General features: G+C 38.6%; 1 protein-coding gene across 8 annotated transcripts in view; it reads left to right on the forward strand.

Moving 5' to 3' along the window:
• MARK3 (microtubule affinity regulating kinase 3) overlaps positions 1-15,282 on the forward strand; it is a 108,725-nt gene that overhangs the window by 36,328 nt on the left and 57,115 nt on the right. For all 8 annotated transcript variants that reach the window (XM_037901010.2, XM_037901013.2, XM_037901011.2 and 5 more), the window contains 3 exons: positions 5,844-5,892; positions 9,331-9,396; positions 13,811-13,881. In XM_037901010.2, the coding sequence (XP_037756938.1) occupies positions 5,844-5,892; positions 9,331-9,396; positions 13,811-13,881 (186 nt within the window). The remainder of the gene's footprint in view (positions 1-5,843; positions 5,893-9,330; positions 9,397-13,810; positions 13,882-15,282) is intronic.

Below are 15,282 nucleotides of genomic sequence, written 5' to 3' on the forward strand. Positions count from 1 at the left end.
GTGTCCAATTCAGTAAAAATGGCATCCACGAGCATCTGTTTTGTCTCAGTCACTTCAATAGTCACTTTGTTAAATTTACAACTACAAAGTTTCAGTCTGGGGGCTAAAAGTCAAACAGTGTCTATGCCTCATACATAATCACCAGCAAAAAAGATTCTACAAATTGAAATGTAATTCATTTGATGAGTGGGGGTGGAGGAGAGAAACCATCTCACTTTCTGCCATAGTCATATTGGCTCATCTATGCTAGCAAGAATAAGTGATAAATACTATTTTTGTCACTAAGTACACAGATACGACCTAGAGTTGTATACAGGGGGCACACCTGTTAGGCACTTTCCTGGCTAAAACACTGATAGCCAAAGGCTTTTATGTATGTACTTTAATAAAAATATATGGATTTTTATCCTATTTTGGTAAGATATAATACCAGGAATTTGTTTTATGTGAAATCAAGATAAATACACTAGATAACATAGATATTTATTCAGATTTATACAAATGGTGGTAAGACCATATGCATAGGTGCTTTTATCTAAATTAATGGCACAAAAGCAAATGCGGAGAACACAAGCTTTTGGGGACTGGATGGCTCAGTTAATTAAGAGATGGAGTTTTTCATTTGGCTCAGGTAAACTATGACTGTAAGTTATCATCTGATGGCTCTTTAGCTTCTCTGAAAATAGTTTCATTCAATTTTAAGTAAAAGGTACACCCATCACAAAAGCAACCACCACAGTCCACTTTTTTGGGGGCTTCAGCAGAAGTGCAGAAAAATGCAAAAATGTATAAATATACATTAAAACATTTGTGATGCAATTTGTAATTATATGTTTGTTGGCTTTATTCATATTTTGTATTTAATGATATGAGTTTTACACTGAAGTTTTAAAATATTGTCATGAAAGTGTATGTCACTTTAAATAAGAGAAGTTACTACATTGTTGGAAATCTACACATGAAAGTCAAATGATTTGTTAGTTACTTGGAGCACCTTGGAAGAAGAATTGGGGGAGAGATGGAAGGACAAACAGAGAGATAGTGGCAGGTAATCAGGAATGTTCAGAGCAGCTTTTTTGTGAGTGGTGAAGGGGCGGCCAGAAAAAAGGGAGAGGCACGGAGCAACTGAGGAGAAACAATATCCATATCTTAGTGTATTTCAAAGATCTCTACCATCTGGAACTTGTACCACTACGCGGAAAGCAAACATCTTGCAGGTCACAGGATTTAACACACCAGCAAAACCCAAGGTTAGACATATGTACTCATTGATCCCTTTCCAGTTTTCAACCTGTTCCATCTCAATTTCAAATCATTGTTATGGCTTGATGGTTCTCATTTTCATTTTATTTTTTTATATTTACACTTCAGTTGTGTAGCTGGTTTTAGTAGTTTGGGTTAGGATTAGATTTTTGGAAATTATTGCCACCTATTTCCTTAATATCCGAAGATCAAATGACTTGTTATTTCTTAAAAGAGAGTCTGGCAGAATAGTGTCAAAATATTGGGATGTAGATGAGATTAACATTAAAGAGATGAAGTTGCTAACCTGTTTTTTTTGGTGAAGATCTCATGTTTTAAGAGTGATGTGATTGAATGATTTACTCTTCCGTGATCAAGCAAAGACGATAATTTATTTCTTGCAATAACTTTTCAAAAACTTGGGGTACAAGTGTAATTGTGGAAAATACACATGCCCAACGTAAGTAGAATTTGTGCATACAGAGAACCAGTTAGACATGTACCTAATCATCCACACATGCATGCAGCTGCATGTTTAAAGGGTGATGTTTCAAAAGTTTGCTGCATGTTGTTTGAAGTTAATCTTTCAGCATCAGGGTTGTGTAGCAGAGTTTATAGCCTGCTCTGAATCAGCAACAAAGATGTGCAGTGCAGTTTGCAAAGGTGGAAGCTGTCTCAGGCTAGGAACCTTAGAAGCATAGATAAAATATTTGGTGGTGATAAGAATGGTATATGGTAGCTAAGTACTGACACTCCAGCTGTATATGAGTCATCTTTAGGTGGCAGAGCCAGTGATGGTGATGCTGGCGCCTTCCAGTCTGCTAGTTTCCTCTCTCTATCCATCTCTCATCCCAAATGTTTGGGTTTTTTTGTAGGGACACTTGAGATTGATTTGTGTAAAGACAACTTATTTTCTAGAACCTAATTACTATGATAATGCCTCTGCATATTTTAAATTTATTTGAATACTGTACTTCCCTGTTCTTGTAGCGTTTTCCCTGCTAGTATTGTTAGATTAATCAAATTTTTCTAAAAGCCCTCTCTTGCCCCCCAAAATATAACATGTAATTTTTTGAAAATGAGTTTCTATATTACAGAAATTCACTTTATTTTAGCTAAGATACTGTGTATCTTGTGTACATTATTAATGCAACGATTTATGATTTATAACTAGGTGCTGTACTGCAAATTCCTTCCTAGTGAGGAACTTGACATAAATAAAATTGCTAAGTCATTCTGGAAAAATACATTAATCAGTTTTCATTTTGTGTGTTTCAACTGTCTTAGTAGGAAAAATAATTACCATACTATGGTGCAAATCACTTGTTAATTTCTTTTTTTAAGTTAAGTATCCAAATATATGATGGCTGAAGAACAGTGTGTAGTTATTTGGCAGTTTACAGGCACTTTCCTTTAAGGACTTCAAAGCATTTTACAAACAGTTAATTTAAACATACGGTGTCCTTTCTGTGACACAGTTTTATCTAAGGTACCTACCTCAAGGATAAGTGTCCGGGTCTAGAAATGTCCTGCCTGTTTATTGTAACCACTTGTCTTATGCCTAGATTGTGAGTTCTTTGGGACAGTGATAGAATTTAAGTTTTTGTACAGTGCTTAGCACAGCATGGTTCTGGTCCCTGATCGGGGCTCCTAAGCACTGCCAGAATTCAAATAACAAGCATCTCTTGCAATGAATCAGTTCACGGTTACAGATAGAACCAGAACTCCAGCACCCTTTTCTGATCACTAGCCAACACTTCAGTTTGCATGCATCACTTCCTATATCTATCCGAATATAAGGTTTAAAACTTAAATTAACTTTAGGAAAGTGCACAAAAGCCCTCATCCTCCTGAACTATTTCTCTTTGTGTCAAGGCTGTAAGGGTGTGCTTTTAGGCTGGCTGAATTACTGATTGTAATCTTAATTTTCTTTGTTGCTGCTTTTGTTACCTCTTGGTTTCTCAGTAAGGGTCACATGGGTTTTTAGTAATTTTTCACTGAAACTTAAAATACCTAATGCTAGCACCATTTTATTCTGCTATGTAAATAAGTTCTGAAAAATAGACAGGCTTAGTAGAAGTAGTGTGATTCTCAGTGTCTTGTTTTCCAGGTTATTGTGGGGGCCTAGGGGCGCTCTGGGGCATGGTAGAGAGTCTGTGTACACTTCTCTTGCCCAATGACGACTTCTGCTCAGTCCCTCCAGTAACAATTTTGCTTAGTTCTTCCCCTATGTCCAAGCCTGCACACTCCTTAAATTAGCAAAGGTGAACACATGGATTTGTTTGTTAATCAAATGTGGTAACACACCTAGTTCTCTCATATTTTAGCATAGTTGCTGTTGTGCCTGCCGCTCTTATTTCTTTCTCTTCCTCTGTCTACTTCATCCGTGGTGAAACACCACTGTTATGGACCATTAGGATTATTCATGGTCAAAGATGTTTGTGCCATTCAACAGGAATGGTACAAAGGATTTTCTTTTCCTCCATTTTGTTGGCTCTTATTTTTGTTTCTCACACCCCAACCTTTTTTTAAATGTAAATTATTTTAATGTCCATTGAGTCATAGCTGCAGCTGCTACTCCCTGCAGATTACAGGACACATTTAAATAGGGAAGATACTAATTTTTTAGAATGTGCGGATAGATCTTGTTGAAGGAAACTTGCAGTAGCACTATGATGTTCTTATTTTCATCTATTCTTGTTATCTCTGACTTAGTCAGCAGGATCCTCTAGGCACGGAACGGTCACTCATTTTTGTCCATTTTGTAATGTAGTGTGTTTTCGACTTAGATCTTTCTTTATTAAGTATTCCATAGCCTTTTAATTCACTAGTGAAGCTGTAAGGCTACTGCTGAATTTAAAAAAAAAACCCACTTGATTGCTCCCTTTCTTGTCAAGCCAGAGCAGCTTTCACAAAATAATCAAGACTTGAGAATGCCAACCATCTGGAGTCTTGGGATGATGTGAGGGGATGTGAACGGTTTGCAGTTGATTACAACTTACTGCGCTGCCTAAGAAGATGATTTCTTGTGTCCCCTTCTCTCAAGCCTCCTGAGAATGGACATTTGCAAAATAAAAGGGAATGTATATACAATAACATTTGTATTTCAGTGTTCTCATGGTGATGTCTATCTTATATTTAGGTTGTCAGTTAGAAGAAATGAGTGTTTATGGCATTCATAATTCAAGTTTTTGAAGGCAGTACTACATATTAAAATAACATGACCTACATGTCAGTTTTTCAGTGTAACAGAAAATAAGTGCACAAAGTGCAGAAAGAGGAGAAGGGATAACTTTGCCTTTTTTAATTTAAGAAAACTATACATCAATAATCCAAGACTTTGCCTCAGTGTAATTTGTCATCTTGGCTAATATCAGAAAATTGGGGACTGATTATCTTATTTTGATATTAAAAAAAATAAAACCCTAGCCTAACACTTGTGTGTGTATATATATTGTGTGTCAAATTTGACTATGATATAACTTCTAAAAATATTATTTTATAAGAAGGGCTTCCCATTTCCTATATAGGCAACAGAGTTCCCACTTGTGGAATTTCCGTTTAATAGTCCCATCATGGGGAGGCATGGTTTGTATGCCTCTCTCCTCTCCCCACAATGGAACTGGCAGGCAGTTGACCCCTCCTAACCCTGCATACCCCTCTGAAATCTAATTAAGCAGGGTCCTCTCCACTCATGAAAGTATAAGAGACGATAAAGGACATTTTATGTAATCAGTAAGACTCCAGAGGTGAGGCATTGCCTGAGATTCATGACCAAATAATCCCCTACTTGTCATAATGGAAGGGAAATGCGATGAATTTTGTTTGCTGTCATTCATTTTGTTAAGTAAATGTAGTGTTCATGAAAGGTATTGGATTGACATCCCAGAGGCCAAAGTTGGCTCTCTAGCCACAGAACAAATACAGCATAGGCTGTGACAAAGCAAACATCATCATCATGAATCCCTGCAACTGTGCCTCAATTCTTACTTGGAGGGACCTTCTTCTGGGACCAAGAGGGAGATTCTCCCTCACCTACTACCTGATTAGTGCTTGCTTGTTGGCAGTATCTGTAAAAATTGTTGTGCTTTTTGTGATGTAAATAGTTAATGTTGACCAGTAACTTACTTGTGACTATCAGATAGTGACTGCTAAGCCATCCGAGAGCTATCTTAAAATAAAATCCTTTAATACACCATGGTATTGCCAGTATTTGGAATATGAAATGCTGCAGTAAGTATGACCTTCATAAGTAATAAATGTACCCTTTTAATGAAACTTATTAAAGTGAACTGGATCAGAACCAATAATCTTGAGATTAAAGCCTCAGTTTATCTCTTGAAGTATCCAGTGTCCCTTTAGAAGAACTTTTTTAAAGCTGGCATTTTACTCCTCTTGTCTGAAAAAAGATTATTCTGTCCATTTGAAAGTGAAATATGTAGTATTCCTGTGTTTCTCACATTTACTCTACCATTTATTAGGATTAGGTATGGAACTCTAAACATTAGATATAGAACAAAATAATCAGCTTCTTAGAAAGAAATGAATGGTAATGGTTTGTCACTAGTTTATTTGATTTCCTATTATCTTTTTTATTTCAGCTTTTCAGAGAAGTAAGAATAATGAAGATTTTAAATCATCCAAATATAGGTATTTCATGTTTTCCTAACATGTTGGTTCTGTGTAACTAACTTTTTAGAAGACTGCTTGTTTTCAGAGTGATTGCACATGTCCATTTTGCTTTTGGTGTGTGAGAGCTCCAGTGCACAGTTGTCAGAGTTTTTTCCCTTAGTGGTACCTGGTGGGGCAGCATTAGCACCCTCTGTTGCTTCTCATACCGCAGGCAGGTATAAAGAGCTGTACCTCCCCAGGGTACAGAACAAGCTGGCGGACCACCTCAGCAGGTCGTTTCACAGCCAGGAGTTGTCTGTTCACCCGGACATCACAATTTCTATCTTCCAGAGGTGGGGCTTTCCCCAGATAGACCTATTCGCCACGCAACACAACAGGAAGTGCCAGCAGGTCTGCTCCTTCCAAAATCACAGCCCAGGCTCCAGCGCGGACGTGTTCCTCCTCCATTGGGGAGGTTCTCTCCTATACACCTTTCAGACCATACCATTCGTTCACAAGGTTCTGCTCAAGATCCGGAGAGAATAAGCTCAGGTCATATTGATAGCACCAGCCTGGCCCCATCAGCACTGGTACACATCTCTCCTAGACATGTCTGTGGAATCCTCAATCACCCTGGCGCTCTTCCTGGACCTTCTAACACAAGATCACAGTCATCTTCAACATCCAAATCACAAGTCGCTTCACCTCGCGGTGTGGAAACTCCATGGTTGAACCTAATGGAGCTTCCCTGTTCAGACCAGGTTAGAGAGGTCCTCCTTGGCAGCAGAAAACCCTCTGAGAGCCACATACTTGCTTTCCTCCCGAAGGTTGTGTCACAGTTTCAAATCAACCAGGACATCTTTCTCCCGGTATTCTACCCTAAGCCTCATTCCAGCGGCAGGGAGCAGAGGCTCCACTCTCTGGATGTCTGCAGGGCACTAGCCTTTTACATCGAGAGAATGAAGCCATTCAGAAAATCAGTCTAGTTATTCATGTCAGTGGCGGACAGAATGAAAGGTCAGCCTGTGTTGTCACAGTGTATCTCGTCATGGATTAGCGTCCTGTATTTGTAAGTGCTACAACCTGGCAGGTGTTCCTGCACCTCCAATCACTGAGCTCTTCACCAGGGCGCAGGCTTCATCAACAGCATTCCTGGCTCAGGTTCCCACTCAGGAAATCTGCAGGGCGGTGACATGCTCCTCCATCCGTACTTTCGCCATGCACTGTGCGATTACCCAGCAGGCCAGAGACGATGCGGCGTTCGGACGAGTAGTGCTCCAATAAGTGGAAGACTCCAACCCCGCCACCTAAACTTGGGCTTGTGAGTCACCTGATTGGAATGGACATGAACAAGCACTCGAAGAAGAAAAAATAGTTACTCACCTTCTCGTAACTGTTGTTCTTCGAGATGTGGTGTTCATGTCCATTCCAATACCCACCCTCATTCCACTCTGTCGGAGTAGCCAACAGGAAGGAACTGAGGGGGTGGCGGGTCGTCAGGGCTCTATATTGAGCACCATGAAGGCGTGACTCCAGGGGGTGTCCCAACCAGCCAGACGGAGGCTGCTTTGGGAAAAGTCTTCTGGCTACTGTGCATGTGTGCGCGTGCGCACACCTGATTGGAATGGACATGAACAACACATCTCGAAGAACAACAGTTACAAGAAGGTTTCAGAGTAACAGCCATGTTAGTCTGTATTCGCAAAAAGAAAAGGAGTACTTGTGGCACCTTAGAGATTAACCAATTTATTTGAGCATAAGCTTTCGTGAGCTACAGCTCACTTCATCGGTATGCATCCGATGAAGTGAGCTGTAGCTCACGAAAGCTTATGCTCAAATAAATTGGTTAATCTCTAAGGTGCCACAAGTACTCCTTTTCTAGTTACAAGAAAGTGAGTAACTGGTTTTTTTTTCTTACGAATCTTTTCCCTAAAGCCTCATGATAACAAACATAAGGAGAGATTGCACCCTCGGGATGCCAGAAGAGCTTTAGCATTTTATTCGGATCAGACGAAATCTTTCAGATCTTGGTCTCAGTTGTTTGTTGCATTTGTGGACAGAATGAAGGGCAGTCCTGTTTCCACACAAAGGACTTCATCATGGGATACCCATTTGTGTTTGCTAACGTGAAGCCGCCAGAGAGATTGTTGAGTCATTTGACTTAGTCCCAAGCAACCTCAGCAGTATTTCTTGCTAACATGCCCATATTAGACATTTGGAAAGAGGCAACGTGGACATCATGTCACATGTTTGCCTCTCACTACACTATCGGCAATCTAAAGACAATGCTAAATTTGGATGAATGGTCCTTTGATTCCTGTTGGAATAGTTTCCAAACACACCTCCAGTTGGGACTGCTTGTGAGTCACCTACAGTGGAATGGACGGGTGCAAAATCACTCCAGGAAAAAAGTTACTAATCTTTCTGTAACTGTTTTTCTTCAATATGTGTTGCATGTGTCCATTTCCATGACCCATCCTCCTTCCCCTCTCTATCAGAGTCTTTCTAGAGTAAGGAACTGAAGAGGGGGGGTCGGGGCAGCTTGGCCTTTTATGCCTGCAGGAAAGTACTTGAGGGCACTCATGCCACCTTGATGGGAACTGTTAAGGGAAAAACTCCCCAACTGTGCACTGGAGCATGCACATGGCTACAGTGGAATGGATGTGCAACATATCTAAAGGAACAACAGTTATGGAAAGATTAGTAACAGGTTTTTTTGTTTGTTTGTTTTAAGTTAAAGCAGTGGTATACAAGTCTAATGAAGGTTCTGCATCATGGAGCCCACTTAAAGTGGTGATAGGGAGATAAGTGTTTTAACGTAAGAGCATTTCATTGGCTGCATAGACTTGCCTTGCCATGCTGATGCACCACTATATCTGAGAAGTGGTTTTTAAAGAGGAGGAAAAAGAATACTTATTGCCTGGGACCCCATGTATAATGTGATTATGCAGTCACACAAATGACTGAAAATTGCTGCATAATTGTGCTCCAGAAGCCAAGCTTTCACTTAAATAAAATTTAAAAAAACCTACTCCCATGGGAGAGGAGAAAGCACTCAGAATGTAAAATTAATTTAAAGTGATACAGTATTATCTTCAGATTCTGTAGACAATAGTTGAGGCAACAACCTACCCTGTATATAATGTATACAAATTACTGTTACCCAGTACTTTGTTTTTTGGGAGCTATGCTTAAATTAATTGATTTTTTTTTTACTTGACCCTAAACTGAGGGTGTTTCAAGCCAGAATTGTACATTCATAAAAGTTTGACCCAGACTACAAACTACTAATAAAGCATTTCAGTTTTTCCATTTAGAAGCATGAAATGGAAATAATTGCTTTTAAGAAAAGTTGTTTTGATATTGTCAAGCAGCAGTAGTCTACTTTGAGAGAATCTTCCACAAAGACTAACAGAAAACTAGACTCCTATAATTGGTTGTAATCTTTTAGTAAATAACTGCTCTTTTTTCCTCTAGTGAAATTATTTGAAGTAATTGAAACTGAAAAAACTCTCTACTTAATCATGGAGTATGCAAGTGGGGGTAAGTATTTTCCTTTTATGTGATACAAATGTAAAGAAATTGCCAAATGGTATTAAAGTTTTCTTTTGTAATACTCCTTAAAACAAGAAACATTGATTTCATGATAGTGCAACATTTCAGGTGAAATGTTAATTTTTTGGGAGGCATTTTCTTAAAGCTGTACAATTTTTTAAGTAAGTCAAGCTTTATTGAAATCCAGAGGGAATTTTTTTCATAATTTTCATTGATCAGTCAGTCCATCATAGTGGTAATAGCAAAATAAGGATATTCACAATAGGCAGGAATTGGTACGACAGTTGGTTTCATTGATGTGGTATTTGGTAAAGTTAAGTATATATTCAGATGTAGTATTGTATGAAGTAATAGGATATAACATTCAGGTGGAAAAGTGTAGCAAATCTATTTGCCCTTGCATTTTAAATAACCAGTACTTCAACATTGCACTTCTTGTTTTTGAATGTTGGTGACATATGGACTATCCTGATTAAAGTGACCCTTTTAAATTAAAGTAAGATCTGCAGTTACCAAAATCTTCTGGACTCTTCATTCTGACAGCCACATGGGCCTCTTCACCTTGAATGGTCCCTTGAAAAATTTAACTACTTGTGCTAAACAATCTGTTCCACCTTGTATTTAGCTGTGACGCTGAATACGTTTCCCAAACCTGAAGAGCTGCGAAAGCTCAAAAAATTGTCTCTCACCAACAGAAGTTGGTACAATAAGATATTATCTCACCCACCTTGTCTCTGTAACCCCCTCTTTAAGTTCCTCCACTGACTCCCCCTTTTGAATAATTAATTCCCAATTTTTGAGCAAATGTGAACATTTTCTCAGTGTTTTCCGCTGTTTGTAACTATAGCTAGAATCAAGGCATTTACTCTTCTGGATAGCTAAAAATGGTTAAACTTCAAAATCAGCTAGTGGGAATCGCACAAATATTTGAGGCATATCTTCAGTTTTGCTGGGGGGACATAGAGGTTTGTCCTCCGAAACAGAAGAGCAGAGTTTCACCATTGGGTCCCACTGCATATGTGCAGCATATCTGGGATATCGTGATGTGGTTGCTAATATAAACTGTGTTCTAGCTGTTATATTTGAATTCCTAGGAGCCATAGATGCATAGACTAATTTTCTAGTTGTGTAAATGGGACTAATGGTAGGGAAGGGCATAATAACATAAGAACAGCCAAACTGGGTAAGACCAATGGTCCATCTAACCCAGTATCCTGTCTTCTGATAGTAGACAGTGCCAGATACTTCATAGGGAGTGAACAGAACAGGACAATTTATCAAGTGACCTATTCTCAAGTCCCAGCTTCTAGCAGTCAGAAGTTTAGAGATTCCCAGAGCATGGAGTTGCATCCCTGACTATCTTGGTTAATGGCCATTGATGGACCTATCCTCCATGAACTTATCTACTTCTTTTTTTAACCCAGTTACATTTTTGGGTTTCGCAACATCCCTGGCCCTGAGTTCCACAGGTTGACTGCACGTTGTGTGAGGAAGTACTTCCTTGTTTGTTAAACCTGCTGTCTGTTAATTTTATTGGATGATCCCTAGTTCATGTGTTATGTGAAGGGGGTAAATAACCCCTTCCTTATTCACTTTCTCCACCTCATTCATGATTTTATGGACTTCTGTCATATCTCCCCTCAGTCTAAGCTGAACAGTTCATCTTTTTAATCTTTCCTCATATGGAAGCTGTTCCATACCACTAATCATTTTTGTTGCCCTATTTTGTACTTTTTCCAATACCAAAATATATATATTTTTTTTGAGACGGGACACACTGTATGCAGTATCTATCCCTTTCGTCATGGTTCCTAACGTTGTTAGCTTTTTTGACCTCTGCACATTGAGCATGCTAGTGTGTGTGCACCTCTCCCTTCTACTTGATAGTTTTTGACTTAAAATTGAGGTCATACTGCCATCTAGTGACTGGCTTACAGAGGATAGAAGGCCTAAAACTACTACAGATAACTGAGGGCATGTCTACGCTACAAACTTAAGTCGATCTATGTTAGCTCAACTTATACCTACCGTTGTAATTACTGCTGTGGTTCGTGTCTGCACTAACTTCCTTCTGTCGGTGGTGCGCATCCTCAAAAGGAGTACTTCCACTGACTTAAGAGGCGCAGTGTGGAGGACTGAGAGGATGGGCTCTCAGCTCCGCACGCAGTTTTCCCCTCTGTCCCCCCTAGGCTCTTGGCTACCTGCTCCCTGCCAGGAGCCCAGCTGCACCCTCAGGCTCTTGGCTACCTGCTCCCTGCCAGGGGCCCAGCTGCACCCTCAGGCTCTTGGCTTCCCGACTACTGGGCTCCCAGTGGGGAGCCAGGAGCCCGGGCAGTAGTGCTACTGAGAGCAGAGAGCCGGGGGCAGCTGGGCTCTAGCTGGAGCCCTCCATCTGCCCTGGGGTGACAGCCCAAGCTGTAAGTCCGGCTTTCTTGTCAATTTCACAGTTCCAACAGGGAGCTGTGAAATTGACAAGAATGACAGCTAGCTGCCGATGTAGGTAACCTGCAGTGTCTACGCGGGCACTGCGTTGCCCTAACTACACCAGTGTAAGTCCTACACCTCTCACGGAGGTGGAATTATTATGTCGGTGTATTAGGACACTTACATCCATAGGAGCAAGGCTGTAGCATAGACACACTGACATAATTAGGTCAACGTAAGCTGCCTTACATCAGCCTAATTCTGTAGTGTAGACCAGGCCTGAGACGCTCCTTTTAGCTGAAATGAGAGACCTGTGTGTTTGGCACAGAAGCCATTAGTACTATTATATACTTATGGAATATGCTACATGAAAATATAATAGCAGATGACTGTGCCCCAATATGGATTCAATTCCAAAAATTCCCCTTTATCTACATTTTAGTCATCTGTCTCAACTTAAGTTAAATATTCAGTAACTCCCTCGGTTATTTGAACTACTGTTTTTCTCTGCTTTTGATATTCCTGAAACGTTTCCGATAAACAGGGTTGGATTTTTTCTTTGTCTGATCCCCTGCATTTCTATGAATTTTTATTTACTAATACTTTAAAAAGAAATAGCTGTAAGATATATTTCAGGGAGTTGTTATCACTGACTGTTGTATTTTAACTGCTACTCTGGAAATAAAAAAAAAATCTGTTCAGAAGATGCAAACTTATCAAACCATTCACGCAAACTCCTTTTGTCAGATGTTGTGTTCTTTATTGTAGTGTCTGTTGTGCATTCTGTACTTAAATCAGTTTGAGTTGATTCCAGGTTGTGACTTTTTCAAAATTAAAAGTACTTTTAATTATATATTTTTCCTTTTTTGAAGTCATAATGTGAAAACTGTTCTCTAACTTATCTGAGAGTATATAAATATTAAAATAGTGATTTGATCTTTGAACTCCTAAAATCTTAGATTATTTAAATGAAATGATTTATTTGTACTTAAAGACCTATTTATGTATGTGGAAGCATTACCTCTTCCATATCTAATGCTTACAGTTTTTCAGTAGAAAAACATTTAAGTCACACTGTGACAAACAAGTCGATGTTTCACTGGATAGATAGCAACATTTAAAAACTAGTCAAGGAGGCTAGTTATAAAATGCCAGACATTAATTGACTGTTTAAAAATGCAGCCCTTTCAATTTTTCTTCAGTATTATGTCCTTCAAATGTCCCTTGACATGTTGCATTGTGTTTCTTTTACATTTTGGAAGTCTTCCAAGGACCTGTTATGCCAGGATGCTTTTCTTCAATGTCTTATATATGATGTTTAAATTCTGGCTTCCTTCATCACATCAGTCTGGATGGTTTTTATAATGAAGACCCCATTTTATTTCAACCATAGGTTGAAACAGGGATTTCCATCATTGTAATATAATTTTTGTACGCTTAGATTAACTATATTATAACACTCTGAGGCTACAACCATATTTACAAGATCCTTTAAACATTTTTGTACTGTAGATGAGGCTTATGACAGTCTATCTCTGTGATACAGCAGATATTTTTCTAATGGAAATCTGAAAGGAATTCAGGACTTTTTTTTTGTAAAGGAAGGCATGCTGCTCATTTTCTACCATAAATGATTGAAAACAAATATTTTGCCTACATTCGGTCACCCAGCTAGTTCTTTTTAAAGTCTTTCTTTTCTCGGTGAAATTATGATATCATAGTAAATCACTCTTCTGGGCTCTTGCCATGAGCCTTTTGCAAAAATGAAAAGTTAGTCCCTTTTATGATTGTTTATTCATGTGAAAAATCATTCTAACTGAAATCTCAAATTTAGCTCCAATTTCTGACATTTATGTAGCTCATACAATATATGTTACTCTTACATTTACGAAACTAACACTATATTTTGAAATTAGCTAGCTAGTATTTTAAAATATTCAACAGTTCTCATTTAATCTTTGATATGTTTCAATTGCAGGTGAAGTATTTGACTATCTGGTTGCACATGGAAGAATGAAGGAAAAGGAAGCAAGAGCTAAATTTAGACAGGTATGTATGATAGACTAACAGCTCTTATATCCTCAACTTTAGCATTAAAACACATGAAAAAACAGTTGACAGTGAGCTTTCCCATGGGTGCTTTCAAGCACGCTCTGTTGCTGACTTTTTGTTGCATTAAATAACAGCAAAACTAGTAGATTCCTGTAAAAAGTGAATCTAGAGTGCTAAATTATATATGACAATTAAGGACAGGGATGTCAGCAGTACAACATGTGATGTTTAGTCCAGTTCATGTGCCAGAAAACATGACATAAATGACGACATAAACAATAATGAATATGGATAATAAACTGAAAACTTATTTGCAAATGTACTGTTATTCCCCAGTCTTTATTTTCCTTACCAGCTTTTGTTGATGATCTATTCCATGGCACACCATCTGTGGACAGTGATCTAAGAAGAAAGATCAGGAGTTAACTTCATTTTAAAAATCTGATAGCACAGAGGGAACAAGCACAGCTGTTGAAGGAAATCATATAATTTTACATACAATCTAATGTTTCAATTATGTTAAGGACATTTTGCATGAAGTAAATCTCGTAACATAAATGGACACCTTTATGCTTGTCTGTTCTGTCTTGAATAGAATAGTGTGTCCATCATTAGTTATTTGGGAAATAGTGGAAATGTAGGAATGACTCGCTTATTCCCTGTATCTAATATTTTAATGTGTGTAATACGTTTCTGTGGAAATGTACTGTGCAGAGAAATTTAACTGATACAAACAGTAACCTCACTAAAGTAAATGTGACAGTCGCAATAAACACTAATAGGAAAAAAGGGCAGTATTATTTAGGACAGCTTCCATTATAAGGAGGCAAAAATAAAATCAATAAAAGAAAGCACTATTTCTCTTTTCATTTGAATCCTCCCTAAGTCTTGCAGTATCCTCCTTAATCTTTTGCAAGATCCAGCTGGCAGACATCACATCCCAGAAGATATTCTTTGAGTAGTGTGCAGATTGACAGGCAGTAAGAACCATTTCTGCCACTCATTCACAAAACCCTGGCGTGTGTTGTTTTTGTTTAACAGGCTGTATTCCAGGTTCCTGTGCTTAAATTCAGGAAGACAGAAAAATCTCCCCTTCAAATTCAGAGTTTTTGTGTGTGTTGCTTTTACCCTCTGTCCCTTACAGTCTCAGTGATATTAGCTTCTGGAGTTGTCATTCCCATCTCAGATATTGGGCTGTACCATTTTTTTAAATCCGAAAGGTTATCCTTCAAATGCAAACCCAGTAATTTAAATAAAGTTTTTCTAAGATTCAAAAGGATCAGGGAATTTTCTACCCACTGGCATGCCTAATACTAATTTTCAGCGGTCAAATCTGCTTCACCAGTATGTTCACTCTTCCCCATGGCTATTGTTCTTAATCAGGAGATTTTTTTTTCA

The sequence above is a fragment of the Chelonia mydas genome, chromosome 6, assembly GCF_015237465.2.
Source record: "Chelonia mydas isolate rCheMyd1 chromosome 6, rCheMyd1.pri.v2, whole genome shotgun sequence".
Taxonomy (NCBI): Eukaryota; Metazoa; Chordata; order Testudines; family Cheloniidae; genus Chelonia; species Chelonia mydas.